The sequence below is a fragment of the Perna viridis genome, chromosome 2 (assembly GCF_037379345.1).
Source record: "Perna viridis isolate PV_CMFRI_1.1 ecotype Kerala chromosome 2, ASM3737934v1, whole genome shotgun sequence".
NCBI lineage: Eukaryota > Metazoa > Mollusca > Bivalvia > Mytilida > Mytilidae > Perna > Perna viridis.
This window is the reverse complement of record NC_142446.1, coordinates 40,604,931-40,623,237: the sequence shown is the minus strand read 5'-3', so window position 1 is coordinate 40,623,237 and position 18,307 is coordinate 40,604,931. Positions and strand designations below refer to the sequence as shown.

The 18,307-nt window shown below is 31.5% G+C and overlaps 1 protein-coding gene across 4 annotated transcripts; it reads left to right on the top strand.

Annotated features, from left to right (window-relative positions):
• The first annotated feature begins 32 nt into the window (after positions 1 to 32).
• On the top strand, positions 33 to 17,668 carry LOC148625051 (DNA excision repair protein ERCC-5-like). Of its 4 annotated transcripts, none has more exons than XM_088568251.1 (15): positions 33 to 190; positions 3,007 to 3,128; positions 3,743 to 3,918; positions 5,808 to 6,022; positions 6,421 to 6,475; positions 7,461 to 7,601; positions 8,063 to 9,329; positions 9,920 to 10,224; positions 10,611 to 10,730; positions 11,223 to 11,436; positions 11,965 to 12,109; positions 12,804 to 12,892; positions 13,885 to 13,987; positions 14,880 to 14,964; positions 15,829 to 17,668. In XM_088568251.1, exons 2-15 carry the CDS (start codon positions 3,041 to 3,043, stop codon positions 17,080 to 17,082), a joined length of 4,257 nt encoding a protein of 1,418 aa, XP_088424377.1. In that variant the 5' UTR covers positions 33 to 190; positions 3,007 to 3,040; the 3' UTR covers positions 17,083 to 17,668. The 4 variants fall into 4 exon arrangements, with proteins under 4 accessions (XP_088424377.1, XP_088424379.1, XP_088424378.1 ...); XM_088568253.1 differs by having other exon boundaries at positions 47 to 663; XM_088568252.1 differs by having other exon boundaries at positions 47 to 2,351.
• The last annotated feature ends 639 nt before the right edge of the window (positions 17,669 to 18,307 follow it).

The following is an 18,307-nucleotide window of genomic DNA, read 5'->3' as shown; positions in this document are numbered from 1 at the left end:
ACTTGAAGTGTACCGAAAGTTTCTGCAAGTCTTGGTCTTCAAAGCGTTTGCGAGATATCTAAAAAGAATGAATTTGAAGAAACGTTTGCTGTTTTGGCGAATCGAACATCCTACGTTGTGAAATACTGAAATAAGCGCTTTTCCTTTACTTTCTTTGGTCTAGCAGAAAGTTTGCCTTTTTGCATGCTTAGTAAGGTGCTTTTATGCAACCACAAAAAATTGCGATGATATATAGTAAATCACAATGACGAACTTACATTATTTATATATTCTATATACTGGCATGAGACTACAATTAATTTTCAAGTGCATTTCAATATACACATTTGAGGAGATTGAAAAAAATTCCACTGGCGCAAACTGAATAAAAAAAAATTTCTGTCCTAAAGATATGTACAAACAGGATTTTATATATAAATTGTAGAAAATTTGACCATCATTTTCTGAAATTAATACATATAACCCGGACTGGCCGGAGATTGGGTAAACATGACAAATGAACTGAGTTAAAAGTCCTAAATTTTAACTTTCCACTGAACCAAAGCACAACTTTTAGTCAGAATTGATTAATGAAAAACATCCCATGTAATTTTAACCTATTTTCTACCAATTAGAGGTAAAACTTCAGCAAATAAGTTTCCAGTAAAAATATGGAAAATTGTGGTAGGTACCTACTACGAAAGTTGGAACTATATTCGTATACAATGAAAACCAAGGGGAATTAATTGTGTTCTCGTACCTACAGTCGGAGTTTCTGATACTCTGTTCTAACTATGCCGCTGGTCCCACTGTATCGCAGTATGGCTAGATCAAGAACATGAAACTATGCACATTCCAGTCATTCCAATGGTTTTTTTGTGACATTACTGGACATTTGGTCCAGTAATGCTAGTTGAATTACTACCAATGCCTTTCAAAATAAGTTAAATTTGTATATTTGGATAAGTGTCTGGTTTTCTCCTTTTTAAGTCCTAATATTCTTGGCGACTTCTTACACTCGTAATTATAGTACTTAATATTGGCATATGATTTGCATAAATATATAAATATAGGCCACTTAATACTGTAGATCTTTGCCATGTTTACTGCCATAGCGTCATAGTTCTAGTTTCATACAAAATAAAAAATGTACCTCTTGAGTATCATACATGTTTTCTTGTATGAAAACAGGAAGTTTTGTTTTTTTGTTCATCTGTAAGTGAAGTAAAGTACAGTAATTTTAACCAAATATTTCTAAAAATGCATTTTTGCCTAGCTTTCAAATGAGCAACTGATGAATATTAAGAAAACTCCTGTTTGGCGAAAAAAAGGGAACCCTGTTTTCAAAAAAATCTATTTGAAAGTGTGTTTTCTTGAAAACTAAAAATAGCAAAGTGGTTTTTATGGGAATTTGTCAAGTATTTTTTTCCAACAGTTGCTAGTCACTACTGATGTGCAACCAAATTGTCAACCTGACATTTGGTCCTATGTTCAGCACATTTTTAACGGACCAAAGCCATTTTCATCAGACTTTGCCCATGTCTGATGAACCTTAGGAATGACTGACATCTACAGTATTTTTGTGCTTGACCTAGGGACTCAGTGTAAACATTGAAATCACATATTTGTCAAGTTTTCTCTAGGACAGGAAAATTAGGGGCCAACTCGAAATTTTTATGTGATTTTCTACCATTTTCAAAATTTTTTATGGCCATGTTTGGAAAATTGCTGTCAAACTGGATGAAGATGAAATAAGTATTTGAAAATTATAATTCATTGTAAAGTTGTTGAAGTGCATTCCTACAAATTACCATTGCAAGGTTTTTGATAAAAATAATTTTAGAGAATTTTCTTTTCAATACATTGATTGAGTGATTGATTATTGGTGTTTAATGCAGAGCAGCAATATTTCAGCTATATTCAAGTCAATACATTGATACAATGGGAACATTTCTTTAGGCACAGAAATTTACCTTACTTGTTTGCAAGCAATTTCTGATTTTGAAAGATGCTACATAAGAAAAAAAAGTTTAATTTAATGAAAGGTTAGATTTTTTACTAACTTCAGACAAAATAAAAATCCACTTTCCAAAGGTCTGATTTTCCTCATTCTAGAAAACAGTTTACTTACCATGATAAAGTGAGATCCCAGTTTAATATATATGGAATGTTGAGTTGATTTGCATATGTCAGTAAACTCCTCTTGACCTATTGACCTTGATGAGGTATGATCCACACATGCGGGCCCTTATCATACTTTCTTTGGCAATTTATTTTTTCTGCATGAAAGGATACGTGCCACGATGAAAATTCGTCCAACTGGCGAGTGAGCCATGTGTTCATTTTGATCCATGGAGATCCCTGTGTATCAAGTAATTAATCTATCAAAATTCAGAGCCATATCAAACTTGAATGGTGTGTCCATACTTGCCTTAATTGTTTGGGGTTTCAACCTTTGTGGCTACTCCCAGCGTAACATTCTATTTTCTCTTCAAATTGTTTAAAACATTGTACAATTAGGAAAATTTTACACTTACAGTGCCTATTATGGTAAATTTTCAACTTACTTTTGAAATTATGAGTAATCATGATGTAATGATCCATTACATTTTTTACCCATGTTATCATGATATACGTAATTGATTACATTTGAGGGTAATCAGCCCCCAACCCTGCAAGTAAGACATCTATTAAATACAAACAATATATTCAGATTCATGTTCCATACAAAAAATAAAATTGTTTTTTTGGGGGGTAACACAGGGTACCTTACTTCATTTCAAATGCTTCTTACAATTTTCCAGTTGAACATGCAAGCAAGACCTACTCAGTACTAGTATTATTCATTTGAGATTTCATTTAAAACATCATTTTGTAAAGGGTTGTATCACCACTATCTCAACTGAATTGTGCCTTGTATGTAGCAAATTAATTGAAAAGGATAAATTACCTGCAGTGATTTTAATTTTATTTAAATCTTTTCGGTTGCCTGTATTATGGGACTAATTTTTTTAAAAATTCCTACAGTTTTTAGGTTGGATGTCGTCATATATTTAAAGATATGGGTGTTCAAGGACTCTGGCAGCTGTTAAACCCTACTGGACGTCCAGTTTCTCTACAATCTCTTGAAGGGAAAGTCCTTGCTGTTGGTATCCTTTTATTAATGTTAGCTTTTTTTGCTTGGTTAGTGTACATGTACATGTATGTAGATCCGAATGTTATAGTTTCAACATGCAATTCTATATGTACATGTACAAAAATGTATTCACTTTATTATAATACATGTAGCAGGTAAACAAGCTGATAAGTAGAATGATGCATTTACATATAGGTCAAATAATATTCCAATACATAATTGATATGACTCAAGCAGGATACAATTTGGAACACACATAAATGTGTCTGAGTCTTGGTGACAAGTATATACATGTTTACCTCGCAAGCATTTACAAATGAAGTTAAGATCATGTGATTTGCTACATAGGTACAAATTAATGTATTCATTAAAAAAGAAAAAAAAAATTCTTCACTTTTTCCCTGTCCTCTTACCAATGGCTTTTGTCAGAAACTTTTATTAAGCTAATAATTGAATGACTATGACCTGACTTGTTAAAAATAAGGGAGATAAATTTGTTAAGAGGCATGATTGGCTTGTGATTACATGATTAATATTTGAGAACAAAATTTGTAAAATAACTTCATCTACAGTACAAATTAAATAATAATTTACAATGAATGATAATTATTTCCCTAACAAAGCCAGATGTGAGTATATGGCTGCACCAAGCTGTGAAGGGTATGAGAGATCGACATGGGAATCCGTTACCAAATGCTCATCTCCAGGTCCTTTTCAACAGATTGTGTAAACTGTTATATTACAGAATTAAACCAGTGTTTGTGTTTGATGGAGGCGTACCGGTCCTCAAGAAGCAGACTATGGTAATACTTAAAGAATTGTGATGATACATTAACCCTAAATATTAGAATTAAAAAAATCAACTCAAATTACAGTTATTTATAAGTATTAAATTATATCATGAAGAAAAGTCAATAAATATATAGAAGTTCTAGTAAATGTCTTAATATTTTCTTTTGCTGTTATTTTTATTAAGTGCTATCAAAAGATGGATTATTTAGTTGAATATGACCAGTGTAACTTTGTAAGATATATTTAAGAGTTAATATGTAATGTGCCACATATACATGTAACTGTTGATTATCATCCAGACAGTTTTTAATGTTTTACTAACTTTGCACTGAGTAAAATTGCTTCCCATCTCAAAGACTAAAACAACTTGTTTGAGCCCAAAGCAACTCTCCCTGTCTCTTCTGTCTTTTAAGGGTGGCATTATTTATAACGTCAGATAAATGAACAACAATAATTGAATCTTTGTTGATGATGACTTTTATTTTCCTCACTGAAGAATATTTTTGTGGGAAATTAAATACCTAAACATAAATTGAACATGGTAATAAGGCCAAGTAAGCTTAAATAGTTTGTTTGTAGATTCAAATCCAACCTTCACAAACAATATGGGATGGGTGGGAGGATTTTATGTTTATTTCTTACCAGAAATTTGCAAGCCTAATTTTAGCTATTTTAGGTATAGATATGTTCTAAGTCCAAAGCCACATCAGTTTCAGAGAAAAAACATTGTTTTAGTCACCTTGAAATGAAAGATTTGTGCATTATAGTATCTTAATACTAGAAACTGACACACAAAAAAAATCCTGATTTTGAAATTTCTGATTAATTTTATTTGGCCTAACATAATGTAGCCATTGTTTGGTATTCATTATCAACCAGTCAGCACTGTTGAAAAACAAAAACACAAGGGTAAAAATACTTGTCTACAACAGGCCAAAACTAGAAGTAATAAAACATTTTTTATCCACCAGGTAATTTTTTCCATTAATTTTTGGGGACAGGTTTGCACTCCGTCAGTCCGTCAGTCACACTTGGTTTTCCGGACTTTTTTTGTAATGCCTCATCCAATTGATTTCATATTTGGTATTTAGTCTTATCATGACAAGTTACAACTTCAGTTCGAATGACGTTATAGTTGAATGATTTTTACAGCAGTTATGGCCCTTGGACATGGAAAATTTCATGAAATTTTGTTTTTCGGACTTCTTTTTGTAATGCCTCATCCAATTGATTTCATATTTTGTATATAGTCTAATCATGACAAGCTACAAGTCAAGTTTGAATGATGTTACGGTTGAATGATTTTTACAGAAGTTGTGTCCCTTGGACATAGAAAATTTCATAAAATTTTATGTTTTCCAGACTTTTCTTTGTAATGCCTCATCCAATTGATTTCATATTTGTTAGCTAGTCTTATCATGACCAGTTACAAATGAAATTTAAATATTATTGCGGCAAAATAGTTTATATGGAACTTATGGCCCTTTGACATAGAAAATTACAAAAAATTTTATGTTTCATTATTTTGCAAATTGCTGCTGTCATTCTAGAATTATTTGCCCTTTAATTCATAATAACGAAGTTTTTTTCAACTTTCCATGTGATAGAAAGAGAATGTCTTTATGCAGCTTTCTGTAATGCAAAAATGTTATTATCTACTGTAAAATGAAGCTCAGGTTTGATTTTGATGGAATTTGCTTTTGCTGTTCAAGAGTTATTTTCTCTTGATTGTTAAAAAATAACACCATCCATTGTTAGTTCACATATATAAAAAAAAATCTCATAAAGGCAATGAGTTCAAAGGCCGAAAGGGGAAACTGTATTGCATCAGCAATACTGTCGGAATGCTTGTTTTGGTTAAAATGTTTTAATTGCACTGAAAAGTATGCATGTATACTAGGCTGGAAGAAGAGAAAAGAAAGAATTTGCTGAAATAGAAAGTGACAAAGCAACAAAGAATTTGGTTTCAAACTTACTGAAGAGTCATGCAATTAACGAAGTTATGCACAAGGGAGATAAGCCAAAAGCAAGTTCATCTGTTTCTAAACCATCATCCTCAAAATCTGTCAAACCAGATTTGTTTGAGCTTCCTCCACTTCCTGAGGAATTTAAGAGGTAACTCTTGGAATGAAAGCTTCATTTGTAATTGTTTATATGCTGTATGGCTACCTCATTTGATGGCCGTCACTGATGTAATTTATTTTAATTTGATTCAGTGCATGTTACATGTGTTATATCACTTAACCTTCTTTGTAAGTAATGTTTTTCTTAGTAACTTAAACTGAATTGTTTCCCCAAAAATGCTTTTAAGATTATTTTGCTTTAGTTTGTTGAAACTTGAAAATAATGTCATAAATTAAGCGTCGTGTGGATCAAGGTGAGATCAAGAGATAGTGTTTATTATAGTGAAAACATCAGTAAATCATTAAAACAGACTGACTACCTCCATACCTGTTGTAGAAGTATTTTTTGACGGATCAAATTACAATAACCTTATACATTCATTTTAACAGCATTGAGGAAGACAGTAGAAGAACAGAATTTACAGTACAGGAAAGATTGTTATTGGTAAGATTGAATATAGTCATGACGTAGTAGATATTTTGTGACAATGTTTTGGTAATGTTACATGTGTCAAGCAGTTTGAGATCAAACCAAACTTTGTCGTACTTTTGTGCTGAAAATTACAGTCACTTGTAAAAGTATCAGTATGCATCATTATACATTCTGTTACTTAGACTTATAAAGTTTCTGCTAACAAGAAAATATCCTCATGTGCATATGCAAGTTGGAAAATTGCTTTATACAGAAAAAAAAAACACAAGATAAGTACATTTGTTGGTACAGGTCTTGATGGTAAGAAAAGATACATTTTTGATTGATTTCTGAACTAAAGTACATGGCAGGTGTAATATGTAGTACTGCTTAGAAATTTTACTACATGTTCTGTCAAAAATATTGTGGACATCTTGTATCTAATTGAGTTTTCCTGTCCTAGCCAAGGTAGTTTTAGTTCAAGATAAATCAATTTAATTCTAATCTATTCACCTACAATAACACCTTTTAGGCTTAAAAAAAAATATGCTAGGTTCTCAGGCCCCGCCGCATCCCTAAAAACCCTCCTGGATCTGTGATTTTGATTACAGTAAAATCCGGAAATTTCATCTGTATTCCGGAAATTTTCATATCCAGTCTGGAATTGACTTTTAATTAGTTATTGAATCGTCTGCAGCCTTGACAGAAATTTAAAATATATGGTGCGCATGAGGCTGTTATTTAACAGTGATCATTAAAAACAAAAGTTTGTCTCGTGGCAGAAATATGGCTCTTATTTTTTGCCACATCTTATATTCCCATGAAGTTTTAATGCATGGAGTATTTTATTTAACTACTCAACATCCTGTATGTTTACAGCATTGTTCAATTCGATGAAATTTCTTAAAAAAAAAAAAGCCTATCTCCTGCATCAATTTTTTTAAAGAGTGGCCTGTGAACCTAGGTATGTTTTGTATGACCTGAGCTTCTGTAATCCAAGTGTTTGAAACATTTATAGGAAGATGTAGACCTAGACCAGATAGACATAGAGTCTGATGTCTTCAACAGTTTACCACCAGAAATGAGACATGAAGTTCTTACACTGCTGAAAGAAAAGAAAAAGAGACACACTTGGAACCAGATTCTAGAACTACCACAAGTATTACTCTATAAAAATACAATTTAACATGAACTGATAAATTTGATAAAGGATAAATGGGTTCTTCTTATAGTGTTATCGCCTTCAACTTGTCGGCTTAAGCTTTAAACTTTATATATCAGTATTCTAAACTTTATATCAATATTCTATTGGAGTGATATACATAAGAAGCTTCAATTTTTTCAAATTATTGAATACGGTATTGCCTTTGCATTGAATATTATTGTATGTTAATGACATTTTGAACTATTAATCAAACACTGCCTAATTTTTCAAATAGTTCATGAAACTGTTCAGTTAATTTTGTTTAAGAATATTTTTGACTTTTATTTCTTAGGACTAGTGCTTAATTTTGATTTGTTGCAACTATTGCTTTTCAATGAGATCGACAAATATAGATCAATAAAAATACATTAACTATATGCAGTCCATATCTCTCTTTCAATTTAAATCTATTTCAGGAATCTAATGATTTTTCTAAATTTCAAATGGCAAAATTGATGAAGCAAAATGAACTGTCTTCATATCTGGCTGATGTGAAAAAGGAAATGAACAATAAGAGATCAGTAGATGTTTCCACATTTCTTGGGGATGACTTCTACAGCGATGCAATAGAAACTCGTAGAATTATGTCGGATGATACTGCTCATTCAGTCTTGATAAAGGGACTTGGGGCCATGGAACAGAAAGAGGAATTAGAACGTGTGAAACTGAAATTGGAAAAAGAGAAAAATATTGAGATGAAAAAGGAAATGGTTCAAGATGATGATATCAAAGTAGAAAAGAGTAGTAAATTTATTGATTTTATTGATATAAAACTTAATGGAGAAGATAAAAAAATACAGATTAAGATGGAAGTGGACAATGAAAGCTTTTACAACCAAAAAATGTCAGTTCAGAAAGACAGTCCAAAACCAAAAGAATATGTCCAGAACAATACTGTTGAAGATCAGAATTTTGATTCTACATTGGAAGATAAGACTTTAGAAAGGAATGACATCTTAAAGGAACTCCAGGCTAGAATGAATGCATTAAGAGACGTAAGTGAGGATGGTGATGGGGTTATTAATTTGAACCCTTTAGAAGAAACAAATGGAATACAAGTACCTGAATTAGAAATATCAGCTGTTAGGACAGTAAATAAAAGGTGTGATGATGTTAGTATCAGTGGTGATGAAATAAATACCACTGATAATAATGAAGTAACAATAACTTGTGGGACAACTGATGGCTCTTTGCATATGGTTGAAGAAGAAATAAGTGCAAATGAATGCAATCATATTTCAAGCTCAGATAGAGAATTAACAAGATTTGAAAAAAAATCAAGTGTCTTGTCAGAAAAGTCAAGTAAACTTAAGGATGTTTGTGAAAAAAAGAGTGAGCTGCAGAAAACTGTTGAATCTTCATTAATACAACCAAAAGAAAATCTGACATCTGCTAGAATTAGTATCCTTGATGAATTACGTCAAAAAGTTAATGTCTTAAGTTCAAGTGTTGATGAAGGAGAAAATAATAATGAGCTGAAAGAGGCTGAGATCCAGAATGTAAAAGAAAGTGAAATTGAAGAGTTTATCTCTAACAATAAAAAAGCAATTCTAAGGAAGCAGATGTCTCTTGATGAAGAGCAGGCAGCTAAAAAACAGAAACTAAATCTAGATAATGCTTTGGTTGAAAACATGAAGGTCTCTCCACAGAGTGTTCCAAGTAGTAGTGATGGTGATTCTGAAGGTATACTTATATTAGATATATCATACTTTTATCCTTACAGTTATAAATTGTTTTGCATGATAATACTTATATTGCAAGTGACAGGTAATATTGTATGAAACCAGAAAACAGAATCCCCCTCCTTGCAGGAAGTGACTTCAGAGACACCTTAGAGAAGCTGTGTCATTTGAGAAAAGAAAAAAACTGCAACAGACATCTTTGCAGAATTAAAACTTCAACCATTTTAATCATGGCAAATACATAAAGTCATAATAATTTCCAGTTTATGGCATTAAAATTACTGTGATTTTGTAACCTCTTTTCTTTTAATAGGCAAATGGAAACCAAAATGTCTAATTTAAACTGTATTTTTTGGGAGGACTGTGTATAATATTTATAGGTATATGTTTAAATCTATCAAATCAACACAACTAGGGATGCTAACATTTTCAAATCAAGTTGCCAAAATTCTGCATAATATGTCTTAAATACAACTTAAAAATAAGATTTTGAAATGTTGAATTTGAGTTTAAACTAAAAAGTAGTCTGAGCTTTGTAATAGTTGTTATTTATTTGGAAAGTAATTCAAATTTGAACTTGTATCATTACAGATGAAGGTTTCATCGAAGTGACCATTGATCCAGAAAGGGCTGAAGCTGATGAATTGTTTCCTGCTGACATCTTTCAACCTGTCAATCAAGCAGTAACTGAATCACTTGAGATGGAACAATCAAGTCAAGACCTACCAAATGACAGTAGTTCCTCCCCACAGGAAGTGACTTCAGAATCACCTGATGTACAAGAAACTGTGTCATATGAAAGTTCAGAAGAAACAGCAGTAATTCAAATTGAAGAAAAGGATCATGATGATTTTCCCCACAGGAACTTGGTTGAGCAGTTTAAAAGTTTAACAGATGTAAGTTAAGATGAAAAAATTCCTATATATTAGCATTCTTATGTCACTTTTCCCCCTGCGTTTTCGTGTATCTCTTTTGTTTGTTTGAAAAATGGCATATGACCATTTAGATTTAAGTTGCAGAGGAAAAGCCTTTGTGAATATTGAAAGAATTAGCTGAGCTGGCATAAGACAGTCATATGAAATGAGCTGAAAACTGAAAACACAATAAAAAATTGGTATGTTCATATATTAACATGCATGATATGTACCGGTATATGTTTGAACATATATAAGGAAGGAGATGTGCCTAATAATCACTACATGTATAACTGGTACTTGTCTTGAACTTGTATAGGACACTTTTCCTATTGAAATATTTAAACATCTACATTGTTGATCTGTAGGATGAAATCAGAGGCTATCAGGAAAACTTAGAAGCTGAGAGCAGAGACATACAGAAAGAGAGAGGCAAACAAGAAAGACTAGCAGTATCTATTACTGATCAGATGTATACTGAGGCACAAGTAATTTGTTACTATTCTTGCTGTATATTTCTATAAATGATTGAGGTTTTATAAAGTATATTAGTCAAGGAGAAGTTCTTGCCTGCAAGTTATTCTCATCAACAGATTTTTTGTCCTCTCCTGTGAAACAAGTTCATGCCCAAAATTTAAGACAAAACATCTAACCTGATATTTTGCTTTTAAAAATGAGCTATCTTACGACAATTTTCATTCAGCAATAACATTTTGGTGAGGAGATTGGCGAGAAGTGCTTCTGTCTTAAAAATGGTGAGATCTACTCTTTGAACAATAACTCTTGTCTTTTTTTCCTATCAAAAATCTTGCAAATAAAACAATTCGAAAAGTATTATATACCTTAGGTATGATACAAATGTCATTCATAAGCTTATTGACTGTTTCTTTTCTACTGACACATGTTTGAGTGAATTTTCCTGTAGACAACATTCATAAAATTAGAACTACTAATGTAATATAAAGTTCTTTTTTTTGTAGGAATTGTTAGAGCTATTTGGTGTACCTTATATTATTAGTCCCATGGAGGCTGAAGCACAGTGTGCTCAGTTAGACCTAAGTGATTTGACCCAGGGGACAATTACTGATGATAGTGATATCTGGTTGTTTGGTGGAAAGAGGGTCTATAAAAACTTCTTCAATCAGGACAAACATGTGGAATTCTTCACTGAAGTCAGCATAAAGGCACAGCTTGGTAATAACTAGTAATCTGTTCTTCCTGAATGCTGATTTTAACACATGGGTGTTCATGTATATTTAAAAAAAAATTAAACCAGTATTTTTGTGAAAGATAGGTTTCAGTCCTTTTATCCAACATTGCATCCTCCACAACTTCTTCTTTATATAGTGGGTTGTTATTTGAAAAAAAAACAGTATTATATTCAGTATTCAGAGATATGCATATTGTCAGTTATTTAAGTTATGGCAAGTTTAGTAAGATATATATCTAAGATTTTTTTAAGTTTGTTGTATGACATAACCTTGTCCACAGATCCTTCTATATTACTTGCAGGATTATTATGAAACTTTATGCAGTGTTAGATCACTGTTTAGAAATGTGCATATCAGGAATTGTGGTTTTGGATACAGCTTGCTGCATGTAGGAGGTATAAAGTCCATTAGTTATATTTTATGAGAAGTATCATGAGATAAATAATTTTGGTGAAATTCAAATCTTCTCTTCAATTGAATCCCTGGATAAAGTGTTTTTCCTTATTTTCAGGCATTGGTCGAGATATATTGATCAAGTTAGCCCTGCTATGTGGTAGTGATTACACACCTGGTATACAGGGAGTTGGTACAATTACTGCCATGGAATTACTGACAGAGTTTCCTGGTGAAAATCTTGAGGGATTGAGAGCATTCAAGTAGGTTAACAATAGGTTACAAGGTCAATTGATTAGACTGTATGTACAATGTGTGAAAGTATTTGTCTGTATTTTATACCGATCTAGGAGCATATGCCAAAATTTCAGCTGAAAATTTCTTTTAAGAAAAGTCTTTAGAGGACAAAAATTATTTCCTAACAAAAGCATGAGGTCTCTGTACGAATCAATATGAAATCTGCTATAATGTTTCATACCTCAAAATTTATGTTTAATGGAGTTAAAGGGTTATGGCATTTACCTTTTTAGAAATGGTGGGCCAACAAGAATAAGAAATAAGCATTTTCTTTGACTTTCTATAAATTGCAGATTTCTGATGTCTGACTGCAAATTTTAAAGATCTTTGCCTAGTCTAGTTAGAATCTTGTCAAACGTCTTCTCACAATCCAAATTAGATAGCTATGTCAAGTTTGTATGTTTGTGTCAATACTTGTCTGATCTGTTCATGTTTTGACCTCTATGGTTGTATTAAGCTAAGCCCTGTAATGTATTTTTTGAATTATGATATACATTTTGGCTGGATATGACTATATCCCATTTTATGCCCATTTTCAGTTTTATAGTTGTTCAATAATTTACATGGCAATTTCTGCCATTAAAAAAAAGTTCCCTAATAGTACTGAATTTGAAATTGGTGATTTCTTATTACACATTGGCATGTCTTCATTTTTTTCAGATCATGGTGGGATGATGCTCAAAGACAAGTAACTGCACCCCTAGAAGCTAAAATAAAGTCTAAATTACGCAAACTTGATGTTCCTGAAGGTACGGCTTTACCTTTGTCACAAGTTAGTTATAATGATTAAAATGTTTTGAAATAAAGTAATAATGACTTTTCAAGTTATTTTCCTTGCAGTCGGAATATATTGTTATATGACAGCAAATTTTTGGTATGGTGTTGTCGTACTCGTTCCTGTCATTATTACAATCCGTAGACACTAAATTTTGGTGCAGTAAATACAGTTGTTATGACCAATTGTTATGAAACTTCAATTTTATTTTGCTAACCACTAAAGGAAGGTTCCTTTATCTATTTGGATTATTTGCCCCTACTGTGTTAGAAAAAGGGATCAAAAAGGGTAAAAATAGGTTTATTATTAAAACCAATGCAGAATGTTTGTTTTTCTTCCGATTTTGATCATTATTTTTAAATTGTGCTCCTTATTTTATTTTGTTAAACAAATATGATAAGCAGATATAATGCATTTTGGACCATTATAGAATTATAAGGAGTCAAAGGGGCCACACCCCAAACAAATCAACTTCTTTATTTTTGGTCTATTTCAAATTATTTTTTTTATTGGATTCCTTATGAAATTGCTGCTTGCATTTTCCAATCAGCTTTCAGATATCTCTTATGGTTTTTGAGTTACAAGGAGTCCAAGGGACCACACCCCAAAAAATCATGTTTTTTAATTTTTGGTCAGATTTTGAAAATTTTTTCTTGTGCATTATAGTGTCCAATCCAGTTGTTATGTCCAAAATGAATTGTAAGGCCCTATGCATACAAGTGTGTCAAAAACTAATATAGTGTCCACACTTGCCCCAACTGTTCCAGGTTCGACCACTGCAGTCATATAATGCTGCATTCTGCATAGCTTTTTATTCTCATTTTATTTCCACCTTCTACATTGTCTCCTTGGAAGATTGTTGAAGCCATATTCTACTGGTTGTATAACATCAGTTTTATAGGAAGCAAATTTTCTTTCCTGAATTTGTAATACAATAATGCTTACTGTCGTTTTTGTTTTTTTAAGGTTTCCCTAATGATCGAGTAGTTACAGCCTACCTGAGTCCAGAGGTTGATGACTCTGCTGAAAACTTTTCCTGGAGTCAGCCAGAACTAGATTTGATTAGAGAGAATCCTTTTTATTAATGTTTTTGCTGCATTATTTATTGATAGACTTTGAGTTCTAATTACTTAATACAGGAACATTTATATCTGCCCTTTGAAATATTTGCCTTTTAAAGTAATGCTTTTAATTGAAATACAGAAGTTTTAATTAAAGAAGTTTAAACAGTGTCATAAGCTACATTTAAATTATTCCATTATTATAGTATTTAAATGCAAATTTGGATGTGTAAGACTTGTCATGTGATCCTATAATTTCACAAGAATGGGTCACAACTCCTGTTCCAAAGCATATGAATTTGTTGTTCAGAAAAACTACAATCTTAACAATTTGTGTTTTCATACCACAATAAAAATGTGACCTGGAACTTTTTCTGCACTAATAAGTTTCACAATAAAACAAAATAAAAATTCTTAAATCTATGTATCTAATTAAATTACTCATAAGTAGCCAACTAAATACAAATCGGTCAACAGTAGAAATTCTGGAACTTTTGCTGATGAAGTACAGCTCTGCCTTAAAACCAGGCAGAAGCTTATTATTAGTGATTCATGCACTTCCCCAAAGTTTTTGATTAGGAATCCTTTAGTATGCCTCATAGAAACTGCATTTGACAATAAGAGTGCAAATGAAAATTGGTTTATAGAAAAGTATTGGAAATTTTTCTGTCAGAATTTGTACACTGTAGCCAGTCAAAAAATATTTCATGAATATAGCAGATGCAACAAATGAATAGGAAAAGTTTTTTTTTATCACATAACAAATATATTTGAACAGTTTTATCTATTATCTTGAGATATGATTTTTAGATAGACCTATACTTAAAACTTTACATGAGTATTGCCAAACTTACATTGTATATTTATAAGTTAAGACAAGAATCCTTGACCAATTTTTAGTTTTACAAAATGTAAGTTTGGTTGGAACCAAGACAAGTGTGATGAGAGTATGATACCAATGTTGAAACAACTCAATTTGAGACATGTAAGTTACATACATTCCAGTTAAATACTAAACACAATTCATGACTGAAAAAAGTTATAAAATTGACAGATCGCTTTCATGTTTACAAGATGAAATGAATTTACGAAACATTATCTGATTGTTTAATCATCTGCATGGTAGCGGTAGTTTAGGACAGAACAGTAATTATGGTGCTTCCTTTTTTTAAAGTAACCTATAAATTAAATGATTGAAATTTTTTTAAGATTTGAGTTCTCTACTTGTTCATAAAAATAAAGCTAGTCCTAAAAATGTTATATGGACCACTTCAAACCAAAAACACATCCTGATGGAATTATTGATTTAGTTTTTAGATGTAGTTCATCAACATGAAATCCATTAGATTGTATTTACTTATTTTACAAGTAATTCATAGCAAAATAGTTTTTAATACTTCAGACAGATTGACATACTGATTGATAGCCCAAAAAAGGTTAAATGGGTAAGCCTTGGTCCGAATAACTCTTTTGAACAAACAGCATGTCTATATTCTGTCATATGGTCCTCAATACCATTTATCATTTACCAAATAACTTTTAAATCATTATTGACAAGTACAGTACTTAATCTACTAATTTTTTTTCAATTGTGCTTCTTATGTGTAAACTGAATATAGGTTTACTTATATGTTATATCTTAAACATCTCATTTTAATGATTGCATTATTGAAAGCAATTCTAATACTATAATAATGGTCAACATCATTTTACAAGATTTCAATTACTTATGTGTTATGTATAAATGATTTTATTGGTAAGTTAATTGGAGATGTTTTATTAATGTGTATTAATTTGTCTTCATTTAAATTTCCCTTGAAAGGTAGCTTTTGTTAAACATGTATTTCAGACACAGACAAGAATTAACAGTTTTTTCCAACCTGAAAGTTTCATGCAACCTAAGAACATTAAAAGTAAAAGATTACAGAGAGCATTAAATATTATACAAGGGAAAGATGAGACAGAGATAGAACCTTCTGGTAACCTAATTAATCTGTCAATAACGGCACCTGTACCTCCTACAATACTTACACCTCTATCCAAACCTATGTCTGCTGGAATGCAGGAGGCTAAGGCTATGGCAATACAAATTACTAGGGGCAAAGGTCGTGGAAGAGGGAGAGGTAGAGGTAGAGGAAAAGGTAAAGGTGTTGGTAAAAGTTCAGTAGGCCAGAGGCGAAGGACTGTTGTGGCTGATGAAGTTAATCTTTCTGAGGAGAGCAGTAGTGAATCTAGTGGAGATGAATTAATTGCTAATTTGGATTATGAGAATATTGTTGAAGACAGTTTGGTTTCAGGAAATGCAAGTGCAAAGCCTGAAACATCTATACCTAAAACAGGGATTTCAATAATAACAGAGTTAAATAGTGTAAGTAATGAGTCGAGAAAGCCTGCTAAAAGATCGGCACAAACTACCTCTAAACCTAAGCAAAAATATGTGACTCCAATTACTCAACAAGTTCTTAGCAATAATACTTCTAACAATCTCAATAACAACACTGTGAATGAATCTCAGGGAGTGACATTATCTCAGAGTGTGACTGACTCATCCTCAGGTCAAGGTAAAAGGACAAGGCCAAAAATCAGAATAGGGATGGCAGGTCATGCTACTGAACAATTTGCAGTGGACCAACCAAAGGAACCTCAAAAAGGATTCTTGGAAGATGAAGTAAAATCATTTGATAAAGTGAAAAAGACTAAGTCAAAAACACAGAGAAATGAGACTTCTAGTGCTGTAAAAATACAGAAAACACAGAGAGCACAGTTTGATGAAAGACAACCGGAAGTTCCTCTGGTAAAGAGGCAAAAGACTAATAATTCAAATAAAAAAGAGGCTGAAGCTATGTGTACAGTATCTAAAAAAGTTGATAAGGGTAAAAAACTTATGAAGGGTAATAGTCCAGTAAAATCTTCATCTAATATTACTAAGAAAAGCAACTCAGAAGTGGAGAATGTTAACAAGGACAATAACTCTGCTTTATCCTTTTTAGTGGAAGACAATAACATTGGTTCTAGTTCTATCTTATCTCAGAAAAGAACAAGAAGTAGTAGAATAGGTGTTGTTAACAGGGTGATGGTTATGTCTGATACTGATAGTGATTGATAAGGAGATTATGTTCCATTGTATAATTGGAAAGTTTCCATGATTTATTTCTTAATTATATATAATTCAGAGTATCACTTGTGAAAAAATTATTACTGATATATCCAAAGTCTACTGCCATTTATGGACAGTTTTTTGGGAGAGATTTCTGTTGTCATAAGAAGATTTAATAAAGACTACATTTCATATGTGAAAACTTTGGTTACATCAGGATGAAAGAATAGGTGTGACAAATCATCATGGGTGTAATATCATTTTTTTATATTAAAATTTCACACTATTTGCCTTATAAAATTAAAAGTTGTTATGGCTACAATTTGATGAATGCAATAAGCTGTATAATAAGTCATTGAAGGGATTCTGATTTTTTTTTTTTTATCAGATCTTCAGGTGTCCAACTCCCTTGAAAAATGTTACCTCTTTATACATTTCTTGGCATTGTTTTTATGTTATCAAATATTTGATGTCATTTGCATGTGGTACCAATATATTTATTTATTTAAGAAAGTCATTACATTATCTGTGATAAAATAATCACTGTACTTTTGTACAATTTATTTATTTTATTAAATTTTTTAAAAAGGCATTATTTTTATTTTTGTTGTTAGTCCATTTTTTTTTTCAGATTCATTTAATCAAAATATGAAAATACTTTATACATAAACATGCATATTAAGAAAACTTATACCAGTCTTACAATATATTTTTACTCTACAACTTTTAGAAAATTAAATTTTCAAATAAAATGCAAACAAATTGGCCTCAAGACACAATTGTCTGCCTTTCAGTTGTTCATATGCTATGCATTTTATTGACGAACCAAAAAGATACGGTAAGCCTGACCTTTATCATCAATTCTGATCGTTCAGTCAGTTCAACTACTAAGTCAAAGTGCTTTATAGTTTGAATAAATCCTACTAGCAATTTTGCATGTCAGTTTACAATGAAAATTACCAAACCAACTAGCCTACAATGTATATGTACATGTTTTACATGATCTTTGAAGTCATTGACAAATCTCAGTGGGAATGTTTTGTGAATATTTTCATGCAGAATTTATGTTTAGCTATTTATTTAATTATTTCACCTTGAGTTCTCAAAATATGATTATACATATAATCGTTTAGATAATATTTTCTTTAAAATTTTACCCTCTAATTGACGTAATAATATTGATGTATTTAAATTTCTTCAGTCTTTTGTAAAGAAAAGATTTTATTTCTTG